The sequence below is a fragment of the Toxorhynchites rutilus genome, chromosome 3 (assembly GCF_029784135.1).
Source record: "Toxorhynchites rutilus septentrionalis strain SRP chromosome 3, ASM2978413v1, whole genome shotgun sequence".
Lineage (NCBI taxonomy): Eukaryota > Metazoa > Arthropoda > Insecta > Diptera > Culicidae > Toxorhynchites > Toxorhynchites rutilus.
In genome coordinates, this window is record NC_073746.1 from 103,629,367 (window position 1) to 103,650,633 (window position 21,267).

The 21,267-nt window shown below is 37.8% G+C and overlaps 1 protein-coding gene across 6 annotated transcripts in view; it reads left to right on the plus strand.

Moving 5' to 3' along the window:
• Positions 1 to 21,267, plus strand: part of LOC129773409 (protein PALS2) — a 146,335-nt gene that overhangs the window by 47,294 nt on the left and 77,774 nt on the right. Inside the window, exons 1-2 of one of the 6 annotated variants that reach the window (XM_055777010.1) lie at positions 10,957 to 11,005; positions 20,435 to 20,509. The exons of 3 other annotated variants lie outside the window; for them this stretch is intronic. In XM_055777010.1, coding sequence (XP_055632985.1) covers positions 10,972 to 11,005; positions 20,435 to 20,509 — 109 coding nt within the window. In that variant the 5' untranslated portion in view covers positions 10,957 to 10,971. Of the gene's footprint in view, positions 1 to 10,956; positions 11,006 to 20,224; positions 20,510 to 21,267 lie in introns of those variants that run through there. 2 more of the 6 variants (XM_055777011.1, XM_055777012.1) reach the window with 2 other exon arrangements.

Below are 21,267 nucleotides of genomic sequence, written 5' to 3' on the forward strand. Positions count from 1 at the left end.
ACCTTCAATTTGATTGAAAGAAACAATCTAGTTTAATATAATTTTTTTGGATCAAATTAATAATAACACATTAAAAATTATAAACTTTTAATTTTTTTTTGCAGAGGCGAACCAGCAAATGAGAGCATCAGAATCGACTTCCGTAGCGTATTGTTTAATGTAGAGTCAGTTTGAGGCAACAGAGTCCGAAACAAAAAAAAATTATATATCTCTGTCATTGTTGAAATTCGAACATATGCGTAGGAGGATTTTTTTCGTCAAATATGATCGACTATCACTTCCTGAGATAATCTGGATAAATTTATTTTTTTCATGTGAGAAAGGTGTCTTCTGTCTTTAAGGGGATGCATCAAAAATCAAATTCCTCTTTTATTTTCAAAAAATGAAAAATACTTGCAAAAAAAAACAAATAAACAAATAAATTTTTTTTTGACTCGATTATATACAGTGAAAAGAAATCAAAAACTGTATATAATCGAGTCCGCGCTGTATATATTAGGGTGCCAATTAATGTATGGGAAAAAATCGACCCTGAAATTTCAAAAAGTTACCCTATACAAAATGTTCACCACCTCGAAAAAAAACCCTATGCCAAATTTCAGCTCAATCGGACTTAAGGGAGAGTGGCGCAAAGCGGTCAAAGTTTGAGTTTTTTGAAAATCGAGAAATCACCCATGGGGGGAGTAAAGGAAATCGGGGTTTTCGAAAATAAATGTTGATGCCCAACGTCTTAAAATGGCATGAAACGTCGAGATCTAGTGTCATCTCGAAAATTTTTTTTTTGTCAAAAATCGGCACTCTGGGACTTTTTTTTTCGGCATGCGAAACGAAAAGTATGGTTTATGGTGCCAATAAAAATAGTTATCTCGATTTTTCATTCGGAACTTGCTACGAAATGTTGATTTGCACATTAATATACCCTATGCAAAATATTAGCTCATTCGGACTTCATTTACTGGTGTCGCAGACGTTAAAATTGAGTTTTTTTTGAAAAATCACCGAAAATCGAATTTTTGAAAAAAAAATTTGGAGCCAAATGTCTTAAAATTGCATTACTCGTCGGTGTTTTTTCGAGGTGGTGAACATTTTTTATCGGCTAACTTTTTGAAACTCGAGATGACCATTTTCATTGGCACCCTAATATATACATATTTAAGAAAAAAGGCTTCTCATTACAAAAAATATTGGCTCAAAATATCATTACCTAAAATCACAATTTTCACTATCATATGACCAGTTTAAATTACAACTGATTAAGTGTATTCAATATCATTGATGTTTGGCGTGCTACACAAATTACGTAACGCTAAAAATGCGGTTTTTGGAACCTGCTAACTCCCGGGGAAGAGAAGCCATCCGATGTTCATCTCGGTTGTAAGCTCTGCGCCCTGGAGCATTTGTAGCAACGAATATTGCATCAAGATACAATTGATTGAAATGATGAATCGAAAATATCTATGATCTTTTTATACGTGGGTTCTCGTATGGTTCTCCATCCACATTAATTATAAATTATGAAGGGGCTTGATTATTCGTTGAGATCGAATAATCACAAATCCAGACAGCTCGCACGCCCTTTTAAAATCGAGCACATGAGAGAAAATGCGATCCTTCGAACAGTGCCTTCATTTAGTCTCAGAATCGCTAGCTAGCTGTTGGAATTTTGTTATGTAACCTTTACGGCTACCCCCCTCTCCCCAATGTCACATTAAGTAACACAATCTCGACCACCACCCCAATTTTCGCGTTATGTAATTCGTGCACGACGCCTTCCTTTCAAAAAATCGTATCTAGAAATGCAGATTTCTGATTAAAATATGATGTTTGACAAAGTTGTTGAAAAGGAGGTCTTCGTAGCCTAATTGCGTATCTGCTACTAAGCGAACGACCATGAGCTCATAACTCAGGGCCCTCAATTGACCATCTTTGTGTGTTATTCTAGCTACTACGTCTACGTCCACTGTGGAATAGATTAAAATGTATATCGATAAGATAGGAATACTCTTACGCCTAAATGGCTACTGTGTAATATATAACAAAGTATCGTGAGATAAAATTTACACGAATAAATTCGGCTCTGTTACAGCTGAATTGCTAAATGAGCCTAATAAAATAAACTAAAGGAATAAAAAAAGTTGCTGAAAAATATTTAGCTATTTAGGAAAAATGACATTTTAAATGCACTCGATTAACACATTCTCCAATGAAAAATTACCTTTCTTGTCAAATTTCTTGATATCCCTGATATCTTGAAAAGAACAGTTCATGCCTCAATAAAAAAAAAGATAAATTATTAGACAACAAGTTAATAATAGGAGCAACGGTAAGTTTCTTGGTTTTTTAAAAAAATAATGCTTTATTCTGCAAAAAGTGTTAAAAATTTAATATTCAATCGACCACCGCTATTCACAACTTTTTCACATCTTTCTGGCAATTCACGGATCCCTTTGCGGATATAGTCGCCCGGTTTGTCAGCTAACCACGAATCGATTGAATTATTGACTTCATCAAAAGTGGAGAATTGCTGGTCAACCAGGTCATGTTGCATCGATCGAAAAAGGTAGTAATCGGACGGAGCAATGCCTGGAGACATGGGACCGGTGGGATAGGACCTCTCATTTCAGCGTTTCCATGTATGTTTTGACCGATTTCGCGGCATGCGGCCGAGCATTGAGTGACCCCCTATATAGAAATCAAAGACATAGTCCTATGTCAAAAACCTTTCTTTTATGCTGTTGGAGCAGTTGTTCGCACGTGACAAAACGGCCTTCGACGTCTTGTGGCTTCAACTCATACGGCACTCAATGTCCTATCTTTCGGATCATTCCCATTGCTTTTAAACGATGGGATATGGTTTGCTGAGCTACTCCAAGTGTATCTGCAAGTTCTTGTTGCGTTAGTGACGGATCTTGATCGAGTAAAGCCTCCAATTCTTCATCTTCAAATTTTTTGGCGGTCCGAAACGTTCTTCGTCTTCCAACTTAAAATTACCACTTTTAAACCGTGCAAACCACGTTCGCTCAGTTGGAGCATGGTCACAAAAATGCGATGACTTTCCACAGATTTTTTCTTCATATTGAAGTAATGAGTAACACTCCCCACAAAAACACTCTCGTTGGTACGAAATTCGACATATTCGAAGGGGCAAAAAAATAGGTTGTTTACGCTTAAACTTTTTGACAAGACGCGCAATGGCAGTAGCTTTCCAACGAATGTCTGGAAATTTGATTCACTGGAATAATAATCAAGTTACGCCTTCACTAGTAAAACCGAAGAAACTTAACGGTACACCTAATACAATAAGAACATGAAAAAGTGGAAACTTACCATTATTAATGCTTGATGTTGATATCTTATGGAGAATTGAAAATTTACATGTTATAATCAGTATCAGAAATTTCCTTATAAAACTTCATTCAAAGTGTTTGGTGGCTCATGGAATGGGTCTGTTAATGTGGATCGTAGTCTTCTCTGTGAGTTTTTGACTAGCTATAACAAATAATTCCGCGAAAAAGGGCAATCAAACACAATTCATCAAGCTCATCATAAAACTCGTACATAAGGTCAAAGACAGCTAAAGATAGTTGCAATGAACAAGGGACACCATACTAATGATGAAATTCGGAAATTGGCCAACACCTTCGAATTGAGTTGAGATTTCAACCAGCGTACGATTATGAGTTTGAGTCAATTTTCATACATTAGAACATACATTCGCCATTTTAGAGAAACCATTAAGCATTAACCACATACCACGTGGACAACTTTAGAGGGGTAGGGGGTACGAAAATGTCCACGCTTGTCCACGGTGAGGGGGATGGGGGCACAGATAATGTCCACGTGGACACGTTAAACCAATTTTTTTTAAATACATTCAGATCTGTTCAAATAAATGATATCTTTTCTGCATTTTCCGTCTATTTTGGGTACTCCTTATTTATCCATAAAATGGTTATGTCGAATATTCTTCCATATCATCGAACTTCTTCACTGAAATATGTATTCTGCACTGAAATATGTATTCTGGAAGTTACATAACATTGTGCTATCAAGCTTCCATTGGTAGTGGAGGATCTCTTTTTCAACTTCTTAGCTACGTCATATTTGAGTATAAACTGAACTCTGTGTTCTAAATCCAGGTCTACGTGATAGTAAATTTGACATAGCGAACTGCTGATACATTTGTATCTGCAGAGTATATGTGGGATGTTAATAATATGATGAAATGACCGGAATATTATAGGATTTTCCAAACAATTTGTAAAGGACTTAGCGAAACGAGTGCGATCCAAATTTTATAATACCACCTCAAAAACAGAGTTCATATGCAGAACTCTGTACTAAAAGAAGCAGATTCAGTCCACCTTTTCTGATGGGTTGTACCCTCGTTTCCAAATATTTATCGAATTTTTGGCATTCATTTTGCGACGTTCTTTGACGTTAATGACATATTGATACAGCTGCGTTAGGTATGCTCAGCACCGGGATCAGTTTTTAAGGATCAATTTGTCCTACCGATCGAAAGATTGTGATGTTACAAATGAAATTTCCGTTAATAAACACATGTTATTACCACATTCGTGTTTTTTCCAGAGGGGCTTTGAATCTGGGATTAGATTACATATTCTGCACCACAGCCAAGAGGAATCCCCTATCAATACGCTTTATGGAATAAAACATTCAAAATGTTGTTTTCTTTGTTCTCATTTTCGCTTCAACATATGAACTAGTATCTTGCAGTCAAAGTTTAGTAAAGAAGTATGCCTAAATTCATTGGTTGTTTCTCAGGGGGTCTTCGTAGCCTAATTGGTTGCGTGTCCGCTACTAAGCGAACGATCATGAGCTCATAGCTCAGGGCCCCTCAACTGACCATCTTAGTGTGTTATTCTAGCTACTATGTTCACGCAGCAATGATCATGTGTCGGTAATCCCAGTCCCTTACCGCTCACATTTTCGGTCTGCTGCATCGATAATTGGCACTATTAATAACGCAACAAAGGAAGCCTCATATCAACAGTCCCGCTGTGAACAGCCCATCTGTGAACATTCGAACAATAGCAATATTCTTACGCCGAAAAAAGGCGACATGTGTTGTGCATCGAATGAATTAGGAATTCTCTTACGCCTGAATGGCTACTGTGTTATAGATAAAATAAATGTTTATCGATAGATAGCAATACTCTTACGCCTCAAAATGATAACAATGTAATATACAACAAAAGTTATCTTAAGATAAAAAATGTACACGAATGAATTCGGCTCTGTTACAGCTGAATTGCTAAATGAGCCTAATAAAATAAACTGTTGGGATAAACAAAAATTGGTTGTTTCTTCATTCAAATGCTTTCGACACATTTTTTAAAATAGTACCTCGATTAGCTTCAAATAAAACAACATTCAATTGCACTAAACAATTGCAGAAGTCTTCAGAAAAACTCTTTTCGATAGACACTCGTTTCTCGAGATTATCTGCAGGCGAATGATTTTATTGTGAAATAAGTTTCTTCCGATGTTATTTCATGCTTAATTGTATAAATATTCGCTTGATTGTGTATTTTTACTGTTGTACTGTCCTTTTAAGTCACCGAAGAAATGTTTCTAATTTCAGTTTTTATTTTTGCGTTGGAAACAATCGTTACGTCAAAACCATTCGAAAAGCAGATATGTATTTGACGTCGATTCTCTGGAATGTTCTCGAAAAGCGTTTTGAAGAAGTAGTAGTTTGGGCAGTTATCATAATGGGATTATTACACAAATCATTAAATAGATTTCCATAGAGGCGAATGAACTGCAAAGTTTAAAGCCTCTTAAAAACAAAGAAGATAAGATAGATTTCCATACGCATTCGATCAAATGGGATGAAAAAGAACGATTTTTTGGTTTTAGTAATTTTAACTCACCATTTCATACAATTAACAGAGCGTTAAACTCTCAAATATATTGTAGTTTTCAAACTCTCAAATATAATATAGTGGTATAAGAAATACTACATAAATAGAATTTGGAACAAACTGAAGCGCGATACAAATAACTTTTCGGGCAATGTTAATGAATGAATCAAATAATAAATAACAACCGTTACTACCAATAAAGCCCATTTGCATTTTTTTTTCAAAAAAGGTTATTTGATTTAAGTTATTTGAAATGCAGAATGGTCGCTGGGAATTCGTTAATAACACATATTTTCAAAGCGCTGATGTAGTGTTAGTCGATTTATGGAATGGAACGCGTCCTCTGTAAATTCTCCAAACGATGACGGGAAAGGTTTTGTATTGCGCTGACAACAACAGTTAATTTGAGATACTGTAGCTGGATCAAGTACAGTTAAGAAGCTTTCGAACTGTTGCCTACTTTATTTTTTGAATATGTGATTTGCGGAGACGAAAAAAATATTTTTTTAATTTCTATTTTGTTCACAAAAGAGAACATGTTTTTCTCTTGAAATTTCAAAAAAAAAACACCAAATATAAAATAAGACTAATTTAAAATTGAATATAGGCACAATGCAATTATTTCCTTTTTTTGCAATTACAATATATGGAAGAATGTCCACGTGGACAACAGGGGAGAGGTATAGTCAATGTCCACGCTTGTCCACGGAGGGGGAGGGGGAGTCTAAAAGCGTACTTTTTCTGTCCAAGTGGACAGCCCCTTATTCTGATAACAGATAGCAAATCTTTTAACTCTTATATGACACTATGACATTATCTGAATAGAATGTCCCGAAAGCTTGTTTTCGATTTTCAAAAGAAGAGAAATGAGATCTGCATGGTGGAGTACGATTACGGGTTTGAGTCACTGTATACCCAAACACACTTGAGGGCCGAAGGTGGGCACACACGTGTTTCGCTTCATCTGCAGTGAATATTTCTTCCCGGAAAGTCAATTTGGCAGTCGTGCTGCTCGTGTTCACCCGGCATCGTTCGGTTTTCCTCCTTACTCACAGTGGTAATTTCCGTGCCACCTACGAGATCTGTGCACGGGGTACATGGGAGCAAATCGCGTGCATCGAGACAACTTTCCGTGTCGGAAAGAGAGAAAATGGAACTGGCCCGCAGAGGAAGTAGCACTAAACGTGCGCCGATGTTGTGTTTATAGACGTCATTGTATAGTGTTTCGAATAAACACACATTTCTTTCGCCAATTGAAAGGAGATAAACATCACGAACGGATGATTCGGTAGGAGAATAGACGGTGGATTTTAGAAGACTCGGCGGCAAAAGATTGTCGGTTAACCATTCATTGAACACAATATGACACATTGGAGCAAAATTATCAATTTGTGTTCACAAGTTTCTATCGCTACAGTATGGATTCTGAATTTCTCGCCACTCGTTTTTTTGCGTTCATGATAAACATTGTATTTGAAACAAATAAAAAATTATGCATATAGATTATGTTTACCTTACCCGTTTTCCGTCATTGGGTAATCGGTTATATTTTGGTCCATTCACCGATTCTGAAATTCAATTCTTTTTGTTCCACTGATCGAATATCAATATCATCATATTACATTCCGTAGGAATCAACGTTCAACTGTATTCAACTGACCAAAGTCCAACATTGAAATGCCTCCCAATCGATTCATATCGGTTCAAATCAACACAAAACTCGTGTATTTTTATATCATCGATATGTTTACAAATAGTGGCAATACGAGAAATGATTCGAAAATAAACGATAATTCCGAAGATGACACATTTGCGAGGAGACAGCCAGCTGGTATTCATTCGATATATCAATGTGAAATTTGTCGGTGAAATCCAATTTCCGTTGGGTTTGCGTTTCGATCTATCGATTCTGCTGTGGTCCGAACGAGATTCTTCTGAAGACGAATCCAGTGTAGGAAATCGTGGGAAGTGTGTAATCCTAGTTTCAATGTGTTTCATGGCCGAATGGAAGAGGAGGGTGGACTGGAAATTTATGTTCTGCTGAGTATAATAGTACGGGTTTGGATTATCCAGATGATGCTTCTCGCTCTTACTTTATGGGTTGGGGAGCGGCGCTTCGTATGTATTGTTTAGTCTATAAAAATTCCTGACTGAGTTAGATAATGCTCTTAATCGAAATATCTGCTTTAAATTTATGAAGAATGTTTTGGCAATGTGGATCGTGGTGTTAGCTGACCTACATTCGTTGGGAAAATGGGTGATATCAAATCCTGAGTGACTCATGATTCGTTGAGCCGAGAAGTTAAATGAATTAGTAATGAGAGAAGTATAAAAAGGTTATGACAAATTCATGCCAACTCAACTAGCCAACGGCAGCACCAACTAAGATTGCAATGATTTTTTTTAAGCGTGCCCATTTAGGCAGCATTGCATTTCAATCATCAAAACAATCTAGACAGCTTTCCGAAAAAAGTGCACGTTTTATTTCTTAAATTTTTACTAAAATTTCTATCTCAAAAATTATAACACCTACAAAATTTTCGTCAAATAATGAAATGTAGGAAATTGTTTAAATTTCGGCCATGGAAACTCCAGAAAAAAACTATTGTTTTACTCGAAACATTTTTGTGTGTAAATTCTCACGATTGTCATGTTACTGAATAGAAAAAAACGTCGCGAGAATTCACATGTTATGTTACGGATATAACATTACTAATTTTTCGAAGGGAACAAGTTGTCGTTCGAAAAACGCTTTTCTTGTAGAAGTACCCTTCTTCTCATGCACTTGTTGGTTATTGTCAGGGCTATTTTTATATATTTCTATATTTCCTTTTTAGTATTGAAAATATATATTTATGAGAAAATGGATTTTAATTTTTTAAATAGTTTTGTAGGTTTTATAGTTTTTGAGTTAGCAATTTCTGTAAAAATATGACAAATAGACTCAGGTTTTTTACAAAAAGTCGTCTACACCCAAACTAGCGTTGGCTGAAAACATCTCATTTTATCAATGCTATTTCGTGTGCTGGAGGGTCCATTGCTCAAAAAATGAGCTGTTTTGAATGCTTAAAAAAAGGTTTGTATGTATGCGAGCAGACATCTCTTTCTGTTTTCGTTTCTCATTTCATTTGGGATTGTGCAAAAAAAAAGTCCATAAGACGTCACTGGGGGTCGAATCAAGGCCGGCTGGAATGCAAAGATATTTCACAAGATCACGCTATCCATATAGCTGCCAGTACTGTTATATAAAAGCGTGATAATATTACATCTCATCATAAAATGAGGTTGGAAAGTGTTTTCTAAGAGGATAAAGAAGAACATGAACGAGAATATATCTTTCTCTGTCTGGGCCGTCTATTTGGCAAACTATGCCAAAAGTTTTAATATGTCACCTGTGTCGCTCGCTCATATTGGCTCTAGCATATATATATATATATATATATATATATATATATATATATATATATATATATATATATATATATATATATATATATATATATATATATATATATATATATATATATATATATATATATATATATATATATATATATATATATATATATATTTATATATATATTATTTTTCGGCTCATTTGAAGTAATAAATCTGGATGCCATAACATGTGCTAAAATTTAACTTTGGGTGTAGATTTGTTTTGGAGATTTCAAGTATGCAAGTTGTTTAAGGCGGCTCGCACACCGCAGCAATAAGCAACTAGCAAACTGCAATACGCAATATACAACAGGCAACTTATTTTGTTGTTTTTCGCATACCAGAGCAATAAAAAACCCTGAAATTATGCAGACAATCGGCTTAATGTACGAAACTTGTCAAAATATGGGCGATAAGTTGCTCTTCAACCGACACGCCGTGTTGCTAGCGACATGTGTTGCTCTGTAAAGGCGACAGCGATATCGTATTGCGTCGGTGTGCGAGATCAACAAAATTAAATGGAAAAATCCATTGGCGATAATATTGCTTATTGCATGTTAACAGTTGCTAGTTGCTTATTGCTCCGGTGTGCGAGCCGCCTAAGTGGTCAATGTTTTTACACCCACAATCTGAGACATGGTGAAATTCGTCATATCAAACACGAGTTTTGATATATTGTGTGTAAATTATATAGATTAGAACTAAGGTATCATGACCGCATTGTAGACGAAGGTCTTGAAGTTATTTTAGATTATTTTAGAATTATTTTACGCAAAGGGCTACGACAAATGTAAGTCGACTGAATATCGCGAGTCCACGAATTTACATGAAGCATGAATCGAGCTCTGAATCGTTCGCTAAACAGAGTGCATGAACAAAAATTAAATACATTTACAAACACATACTTACACACATAATTGCAAGATCTGAATCAACAGTCTCGTAGCATTTAAAAAGACGGTTTGATAATTTCAAAGTATTATCTTAAGCCAAGACTAAACTGAGTGATCTTTTAAGTGTTATGTAGCCTAAGGCTTTTATGCACGCTACACAGAGTCTTCCCACCTGGTAAGGTATAAGTGTTCGAAATCTTCCATAATTTCGTTACATCTTCAATTTTTAGGTTATCATTTACTCTCTATAACTATCTGTTAAGCGTATGTTAAAATTTTAAAAGAACTCGCAATGTGTAGAATAAAGCCGTCAGCAGCAAGGACGTTGACTGAGACTGCAGCATGTCTTTTGATGTACGATTACGTCTTTCGGGAACATATTGGGGTACAAATTGAAAATCGAGAATCGAGTACATCGCGAAAATTGTCCAATTTCAAACGCTTATTGCTCAGTCATTTCATGATGGATTGATGAAATTTTTGCTTCAATCTATTTCGGCACTCCATAACAATTTTTTACATTGAATAAAATAATATGCATCATTAAACTAACTATCAAACAATTGAAAAATCTCCACCCCTATCCTAACGGAAATACCCACTTCTGATTGGTCGAAATTGACGACACATGCGGCGTGGAAATCGGCATAGCAAATTTATGGAAGTAGGGGGAGCTTTTGCTTCCGCCGAGATGTGTTCCCAAACAGAGACATCAAAACCAAGCTGCCTGATGGAAATCGACATTGCAAATGCATGAAAGTCGGGGGCATTTTTATATTGCAAGTAAGAATACGAATAATTCTAGCAAATAAAATTTAAATTTGGTACTTTTATGTTGGTTGCTACGTGAAACTCCATATCAATGTCCGATCGTGTATTGTGAAAAATTTAGCACAAGGGTAGGTGTAAAATTGTATACGATAGCCGTTGTGTTAACCCTTTCCCGTACAACATAGAGTCTCACTACATATAGTACATATAGTATTAGGTGTACATATAGTATTAAGTATTGTTATTCCAATTAAAATTCGCATTGGGTTGAATAAACAATCAGAAAGTAAAAATTATAAAAGAAAATTACCTTTCCCGTTTCAAATATATTTTCGCTATATTAAAGTAACATGTTTTTACTGATAAGAAAAATTGATAATTGTGTTCGGTATTAATAATTATCTTATATTACATTGGTGAATTTTTTGACGTAGGACTACGTCTTTCATTTCTATACCGGGGTGTAAAATCAAAGTTTCGAAAACGAAAGCGTTACGCCGGAGACCGAGATTTTGAGCGTTAATAACTCCTAAACAACTGAACGAAATGGTATGATAAACACTTCATTCGAAAGATAAAATGTCTACGCGTTATATACTTGTTACTTTTTGATCCAAAAACTTGTTTCAATAGTCTTAAAATTGCTTTCAAAACAGGCTATTGAAATCACCAATCGGTATATAAGCGAGCGGCGCTCGGAAATCCACTCAGTTCTAATTGAACAGCGATTGGAGCATGTTGTCGCTGTTGCGGTGAAGCTCTTTATTTATCATGAAAGCGCGGATGAACGGTGTCACCAAGAGCCTGTTTGTGCACCCTAGGCCAGAAGGGAATCTATCAGGAGGAGAGTGATGCCACAAACGGTTCCCTGGGAAGACATCGCTACACACACATACACGCGCGGCTATTAACAGGTGGTTATCGAGTTGGCATTAACCACTGGTGGGCTTCCAGTATCGAGGAAAATGTGGAAATAACTAATCGTTACTGAAAATAATCTGCCAGTTCCTCTGGGAATTTTCAAAATATATTCATGTGAAAGAGTTAAATTGAATGTTTTCTATCCATGTAACACTGTGACCAAATATGTTTCAATCAAGTGCTATTAACAGATGGTTATCGAGTTAGCATTAACCACTGGTGGGCTTCCAGTATCGAGGAAAATGTGGAAATATCTAATCGTTACTGAAAATAATCTGCCAGTTCCTTTGGGAATTTTCAAAATATATTCATGTGAAAGAGTTGAATTGAATGTTTTCTATCCATGTAACACTGTGACCAAATACATTTGGTTTTGTGGTTTTTCAATCAATCGCAATTAACAGGATTGCTTCAGAAGATTATTCTTCCCCATCAGTAGGATATTTCCGTATCCAATATTGTATGCGTCAGCAATCGATTATTGCTCAGTCGCCGAAAGTTCCGAGCTCAGAGAGTTCATTCCCCTCTAGTTTGCCTTCCAAATTGCCATCGTAAACCACACCTTCTCTCGATTCAATCACACACAAAAAGCATACTTAAGCGATATTCTGGTGGTGAGACACATTCATTTTTTGTGAGGACATCGACAAGACAACATCGTTGCCTAACGTGCTGGAGGAGGTGGACGGCGAAGGATCGACACATACACGCGCAGAACTCTTTCCGTTAGGATGCCATTCAGCATCGGGAAAGTTCCGGAAAGATCTAATCATTGCTGGAAAATAATCTGCCAGTTCCTCTGGGAATTTTCAAAATATATTCATGTGAAAGAGTTTAATTGAATGTTTTCTATCCATGTAACACTGTGACCAAATATATTTCAATCAAGTGCTATTAACAGGTGGTTATCGAGTTGGCATCGAGTTGGTGGGCTTCCAGTATCGAGGAAAATGTGGAAATAACTAATCGTTACTGAAAATAATCTGCCAGTTCCTCTGGGAATTTTCAAAATATATTCATGTGAAAGAGTTTAATTGAATGTTTTCTATCCATGTAACACTGTGACCAAATATGTTTCAATCAAGTGCTATTAACAGATGGTTATCGAGTTAGCATTAACCACTGGTGGGCTTCCAGTATCGAGGAAAATGTGGAAATATCTAATCGTTACTGAAAATAATCTGCCAGTTCCTCTGGGAATTTGAAATTACATTCATGTGAAAGAGTTTATTTTAATGTTTTCTATCCATGAAACACTGTGACCAAATACATTTGGTTTTGTGATTTTTCAATCAATCGCAATTAACAGGATAGCTTCTGAAGATTATTCTTCCCCATCAGTAGGATATTTCCGTATCCAATATTGGATGCATAAAACCTTGTGGCTCCAACGTAACGCTCTCGTTTTCGAAGTTCTCCAAATATTCATTCATTCAGAATGAATTCAGATTCAACTTCAAACAAATGATCTCTAAATCAACGATAGTCCTACGTCACCCTTGCGGTTATACCATAGATATAACCCACTTCCTGTTTTTTCTTTATATCATCAATACATATCACAAGAGGCATCTCGGATTATAGGATTATAGAGGGCGGTTCTCATCATATCTCGTTCCACTTCGGTATCCTTTATCTGAAACGCACCATCCAACGACTGTTTATCATCCTTCTGTCATCATCACCCGTTAAACACTGGTGGAATGAACAAATACCCAACATCCAAACAAAACGGCCCTTTTCAAGTCCACCTAAACATTATCAAAGAGTTTAACGATGTAATTATCCAAAATCAACAGATAACCTAACGGAATCCTACGTCAATTATGTGGTCGTGTCTCGGACACAACCCTCCTGTGACTTTTTTCAAAAAAGTTCAAAATCAATATGCTGCAAATATCGTAACATTATGCTACGTCAATTATGCGGCCGTGTATCGGACACAACCCTTCAACATTTTGAAACCAAATTTATGCGATGACGTAACGGTATCGGGACCGTAAGGAACATTTTATTTTTTATTGACATAGAACTACGTCTTTCATTAAGGGTGCCAAATCAGAAAACAGGTCACGTTTTTATGAAATAAAGTTAACGTTAATAACTATTTTTGCCGCGAATGGATTGTAGCGATTTACATACTAAACGAATCGGAAATTACTTAAGATTTGTTTAATATGCTATACATTAGAATCCCCTGGTTTGTAAATGGTTAAAATTCATGAAAACTTTAGGCGTTTCCATTTTCCCATACATTTGTTCTGTCTATTTGTGTGCTTCCCGAACAGAGCTGTGAATAACGAGCAACTTATCGACGACCAACGAAGGGGAAATCGTAGGATTTGAAGTCGCCGTGAACAAAGGAAAAGTAGAAGAATGAAGGGGAATATTTGCCTTGAGTATAAACAGTGGATCTCGCTGAGGCAAACTTTCATTCGGCATCGGACTATTGAGCAATCCAGTTCACTTTGCTTTCGTTGCGCTTCGATCTAAGATTGGACTCCACCAGTGGTAACCCAACTTGGATATCGTCGTTTGCTTTTTCTTCCCGCGTCATAAATTAGACGTTTCGCGTAGTGTGTGATGAGCAAGAAGAAGAGGGAGGCAGGCTCTAGCCCTGCAAAAAAAGAACGCATTGCCAGGGGCAATGAAATTTCGAGGCAAGCGTCATCTAATGATGCACGCGATGTTGGTGTAGTGAAAAGCGCTCGCACTGAACCGAGCTTTCGCGAGTGTGACACCGCATCGAACAACAGCAAAATAGGCGATTTCGGCGCGTCGGTCGAAAATGTAAACGGCTTCTTTGGTGCCTTTGAGAATGCATCAATGCAATGCATTAAACTGACGTTATGGCGAAGCAGGCGTTAAGGTTATGCTCAAAAAAAAAAAAAAAAATTGGGGAATACCAAGTATCTTGAATGTCTTACTGGAATGTTATAAGTTATTTAGGTTCGCGTGCCAGTCGCAAAACTGCCTTCAACTAGAATTGCATTTGCGCTAATATTGATCATAATGAAGTATTGCTACTGTTTTCGAGGTTGTTGATATTAACAAAAAGAGTTTATTTCGCTTGTTTAGTCACCAAGAAAGTAAATGTCGTTCTGGAATTTTGTATGTGATTAGGTTTCGCTTACCAGTAGCAAAAATTCCTCCACTAAGGGTGACAGCTGCGCTTCTCTCGAGCATGAGAAAGTAATGCAACTTTTTTCGTCAACATCGTCAACTGATTTTACAATGAAAAACCATTTCAAAGATTATTCTACTAAGCAGTTGTTTCAAAAATTTCACAGCATTATAGAATAATATCCGAAGGTATAAACAAGCGACTTATATAAAATAACAGCGTAGTTCTACGTCAACAATGCGGTCGTATCTTGGACACAACCTCCTATATTTTTTTAAAATTTTATTTTATTTAATCCATCTGACATCAAATTGTCTTAATGGACCTAATCAAGTCAGTATCAAATACACGCATTGCGAGTGTCAACTTATTCTGAAATGATCATTTAATCTAATCCGAAGCGCATTGCTAGCCGAAGATGAGAAAATCCCAATGGATTTAGCAGACATAAACTCCAACGGATCATGCTGGCCATGCAAACTAAAGGGTGTGTCTCAATCAAATTGCATCACGGAAGAAACGCTGTAGAAATTTTATTTTTAGGAATTATATCTTCAGCTTTCGCTTATAATCAGATAAGAGTGTATAGATCACGTTGGCCATGCTTCACTGTCAATTTTTCGTAAATTTGGAAAAATGTCGTCAAACGAAAAAGAGCGTCGTGAATTAATCCTGCGCACTCATTTCGAGAATCCGGAGTTGTTACATCGGGACATCGGTAAGATGCTGGGAAACGTTCAATCCACGGTCAGCAGAGTACTAAAACGATACTTCGAGAACCTAACCATCGACCGGAAGGTGAAGAACGGCAAAAATGGATGCTCCGTCAGTTAAAAGATCACAAGCGCGTAGTTAAGCAGTTTAGACGTGATCCGAGAAGTTCGGTCCGGGATGTCGCCAATAAGCTGAATTTGTCAAGTTCATTCGTCCAGCGGACCAAGCACTGGGAGGGCCTGCGTACATACAAGGTTCAGAAGGCTTCTAACCGCGACGAAAGCCAAAACATGGTGGGGAAGACGCGAGCCCGGAAGCTGTACACCGAAGTGCTGACGAAGCCGCATTGCCTGGTAATGGACGACGAAACCTACGTCAAAGCGGACTTTCGTCAGCTGCCGGGCCTGTTGTTCTTCTCCGCAGAGGACAAATTCAGCGTTCCGGAGGAGATTCGCAAGCAGAAACTATCCAAGTTTGCCAAAAAGTACATGGTGTGGCAAGCCATCTGCTCTTGCGGAAAGCGGAGCGCCCTCTTCGTGATGACCGGCACGGTAAACGGGCAGGTTTACCTTAAGGAGTGCCTACAGAAGCGCTTATTACCACTATCGAAGCAGCACGAGGGTCCGACCATTTTCTGGCCGGATCTCGCTTCGTGCCACTATTCAAAGGACGTGTTGGAGTGGTACGAAGCCAACGGGGTCACCTTCGTGCCAAAGGAAATGAACCCGCCCAACGCGCCGGAGCTTCGCCCAATAGAGAAATATTGGGCGATTATGAAGCAGGCCCTCCGGAAGAACCCAAAAGTTGTCAAATCGGAGGCGGACTTCAAGAGAAAATGGATTTCTGTTCAAAAAAAAACTACAACCTGACGTTGTACAGAACCTTATGGACGGGGTAAAGAGGAAGGTACGAGCATACGGGCTTGGGCTCGAAGTATGAATAAAAAGAAAATGCCAAAAGTTGTATAATAGTTTTTATTTTACTGTCTAAAATTTTCAAAAGGTTCGGTCTACTGGGCGAATTTCTACAGCGTTTTTTCCGTGATGCAATTTGATGTGACACACCCTTTATTCCGGAAATCGAGCCTAAGGAAATCACGATGACGTAGGGTGCGTTCTGGAGCATACATGTTTAGATTAGCTAGCAAGAAAGGGGAGTCAATCTCGTTCCTCAACAGCTTCGCAACGAACATGGCTTGTGCTGCAGATCGCCTGTTTTCCAGAGTATCAATTCGCAGCAGGTTACAGCGTTCCTCGTAAGGAGGCAACTCCCTTGGATTCCGCCATGGAAGATTCCTCAAAGCACGACGTACAAACTTTCTTTGTACAGATTCAATGCGCGCTTTCCAAATGCTGGGGAAAGGGCACCATACAACAGGAGCAAATTCCAGGATAGAACGAACTAGCGCACAGTATAGAAATTTCAAGCTAAGCGTCTTTTTTTTGTCTTTTTCAAGGCATGGAGGAGTTTTTACTTTAAGTTTGTCCACCTTGGCCCTATTTAGGGCTTGAGGTGAAAGAACTGAAAAATTGAAAGCTAATACAAAAACATTATAAGAGGTTCTGTTTAAGACACGACCGCATTGTTGACGTAGAACTACCCTGTAGTTTAATTCAAGCCGCTTGTTTATTACCGAGGATATTTTATAATGCTACGAAAATTTTGGAATAACCATTCTACCGGTTTGGTCGCCCTGAAATGTTTTTTTATATTGTAGAATGTACTCGCAGAACAATACATGCTCGAGAAAAGCGCAGCCTTAGTGGAGAAAGATTTGCTACTGGCAAGCGAAACCAAATCACATACAACATTTCAGAACATTTAAAGCAGTTTTTCGACTGGCACGCGAGCCCAAATAAATTAATAACTTAATATAACTTATTGAATAACTTGGTATTCCCCAAATAATTGGCACAACCCTAACATCTGCTTCACCATAGCGTCAGTTCAATGCATTGATGACAGAAAACAAATGAATTTAAATGCTTGGGAAAAGGCTGAACATTTGCCTCAGCAGAGATTCATTATCAATACCCTAGTGTAAATATTTTCCTCCCACTATCTCCCTTCCTTGTTTATATTTATAATTACGACTGCATAATTTGCAACACCAAACAATCATCAATCATAGCATAAAAAATTAGGCGATTGTTGCATCGTTACAGGGCTAATGCACACGGGAGCAGATATAAATAGGGTTTCGACGTAGCGAAGATGCACTATTTTTACGTACGGGTTATGAATCACGCAGTGATACTTTAAACTTCTTCAGTTCATTCGTTTCTATCCTTCACAAAGGCCCTTGGAAAACTTTACCTTATCCATAATATTACTCCTCCACCCCCAGGGGCTTGAGAAAGGCATTCGATCCCTCGCCGTCCAGTCCGCCCAGCAACGATGTTGTTCAGTCGATTTCCTCACGAAGAATGAAAGTTTGCCTCAGCGAGATCCACTGTTTATACTCTAGGCAAATATTCCCTTCTTTCTTCTTTTTTTCCTTTGTTCACGGAGACTTTACATCTTACGATTTCACCTCCGTTGCTCGTCGATAAGTTGCTCGTTATTGACAGCTCTGTTCGGGGAAGCACACAAATGGACAGAACAAATGTATGAGGAAATAGGAATGCTTCCTATTTTCATTAATTTAAACCATATACGGATTATGGGATTATAATGTATAGCATATCAAACAAATCTTAAGGAATTTCCGATTCGTTTGGTCTGTAAATCGCCAAAATCCGTTCGCGGCAAAAATAGTTATTAACGTTATTTTATTTCATAAAAACGTGTTTTCTGATTTGGCATCCTTAATGAAAGAAGTAGTTCTACGTCAAAAAAGCAAAGGAAGGATATGCATAGGTTGCGCCTTATTTTTCAGCATAGGTAGGTAAACACACAAATGGGTAGAATAAATGTTGGGGAAAATGGGAATGCATTTAATTTTGGTTAATTTAAAATGTTGGTGGATTAGAGAATCGCAATGTATAGGATTTCAAACGAATCTAGAAGAAATTCATTCGAAATGAAGGTAGTTATTTACGTTAGCTTTATTTCATAAAATCGTATCCTGTTTTCTGATTTTGTACTCTTACTGAAAGACGCAGCCCTACGTCAAAATTGCTTGGATATTCAGTAAGTTTAGTGTTTCGGTGTCGCTCTAGACAGCGAGTAGTCGACAGTACACATCCATACTGAGGCTGAGAATTGTTTTGAAAATTGTATTGCTATTTTATAGTTTCTTAGACTCGAGCAACATGTGGCCGAGCGTGGTCTTGCATCAAAATCACCTTATTGAGTCGCTTTGTTGCGTCGAATGTCTTAATTTTATCGCACAAAATGCAGCTGACAGCGATGAAAGCATTCAATCATAATGATGTGGAGAATTGTTTACAAGTAACAAGTAACATCACATTGTGACGTTTTTGGAACAAATCAAGAATATCAACAAACATTCCACAAGAATTGATATCAACACGCTAAAATCAATTTTTTGTGATGCAGAACCTAAACCTTCAAGACAAAAATTGATTCATTTCAGTCTCTAGATCTCAATCGCTACCTATTAATTCACAATTGTTTACCGATAAACGATTATTTTCTATCTGAAAACAAAACAACAACCCTCTCTGCGAATTTGTGAGTCGTGGTGCGAAAAAAATGAAATATTTTGGCATTTTTCGTCACAACAAACCAATCGCGTTACGTTATCCATGGTTGGCCTCACACTCTCGCCGGATGGCGCCTCCTAGTGATCTGAAGTGAACTTCACGCCTGTATCAGTCGGTTACTTGGTCGCATCCGACGACCGTTCGCCGACCGAACGAAGATCGAAGAAGTCCGCGGGATGCTGCGGGAAAGCGAACGGTGTGTCGTGGAAAGCGTGGTTTTTCATCGCGGCGGAAATTTTGACGCACCATCAACAACATTCAGTACAGAAGCTTTCCTCGGACGATTCGGGTGAGGCGTTTGAGAGCGCGTGGTTTTCCATTCCTGTCCGATGTGGCGCTCCGGAGTCGACACACACACACACACGATTTGTGCGGGCGATAGTAATATTTCTTTGAAGGAGACGGACACACGACGGAAGTCGGTATCATATGTGAACACAAAGTGGTTACACTCGCGTGGTTGGTGGGATTGTTGGAAAACGGGACAGGTTACTTCTAAAAAAATAGTGATCGTCTTCTTTGGAGGATCCGTCTGAGAGGAAACGACGGTGTATTTTTAGAAGAAAAATTTCATCAATTTCAGTTATTTTCACTTCGGTTCGCGTAAATATGTTTTATTTTGCCGCTGATGTGAGATTGATGGGTGCGTGTTTTGTTTCATCAGTGGCCAGAGTGAATCTGTCTAGTGTTTGACAAAATAGTGAGTGAGGTTTTCCACTGCTTCTGTCCGTCTCGGTTCGTTCATCTGATTGAAGCTCACCTCGTCTCGTGTTCGTATCATGTTCTGTTATTGTGCTTTATTAGTCTGTTGCAGTGGTTATGAGTTGTTTGATTCAGTTGTTCACATTATCTGGAAAAAAATGTGAGATCCGATTGGTGCTATCTGGTGGAAATACACCCAGTGAAAATCTTTTTGTTGTATCCCTTTTCTAATTTGTGAAAATTATGAACTTGTGACATTGAATAAAACTTCATCGTATTCATCACTCGAAATGGTCCGTTTTGGTAAAAAAGAAAGTGCGGAAAGGCGGCAACTGTTGGACAGTATGAACTCAATGCATTACAACAGTTCAAAGCAAATTGATAATGGTAAGTAATTTTCAAATTAATCTAATTATGCCCTACGAGCTCACTGCGCGCAATTTCAACTACTTGAAGATTGGCTTTGTTCTATCTAAGCGGAGATAATATCTCGATCTGGATGAGCTTCGTGCGTACAGTGATGTGGGAGGCGTGTTTCAAGTATCTTGTCTTGTTTGGTTTACTTCAAGTGCAAGCCATTAGATTATATCCAAGTGCAGAGCGTTGAATTAATTTGAAGGTTACCTGGAATTCGCATCCCAACTGCGTTTACACATATTTGTTTATTCGCTGTCTTTAATGTGCCAAACACCGCTGGTACAAAGTGCGAAATTTTCCGGGGAATTTTACTTCTTTTTATACGTTTGCGATACAAAGTATCATCAACCCGTTGCATGTTTGCACACTCTCAGATCTCCCGGGATAAACCAGACGAGTCCAAATCACTTCAGGTGAGCGCTTATTTCTTAGAAAGCCTTGAACAATTCTAAATTGGCTGAAGTGCTATGTTGAAGTATGTCGAATATTTAAAATAATATCGTATCGTCATTCTGAAAATTGAAAGCACTCAGTCTTACCCTGCAACACATATTATTTCGAAGGAGCCACTTCGGAGAATATGTCCAATGCGTGAATCATACATACGGAGCGATTTTTTTCTGGCTAGAAAAACATCAGGGATTCGGATGACGGTAAACAGCGGAAGACTTAGATTTATGGTGATATGAAGTTTTCTTCCTTCCTTCGGAAAGTGCTAAAGTAAAGTA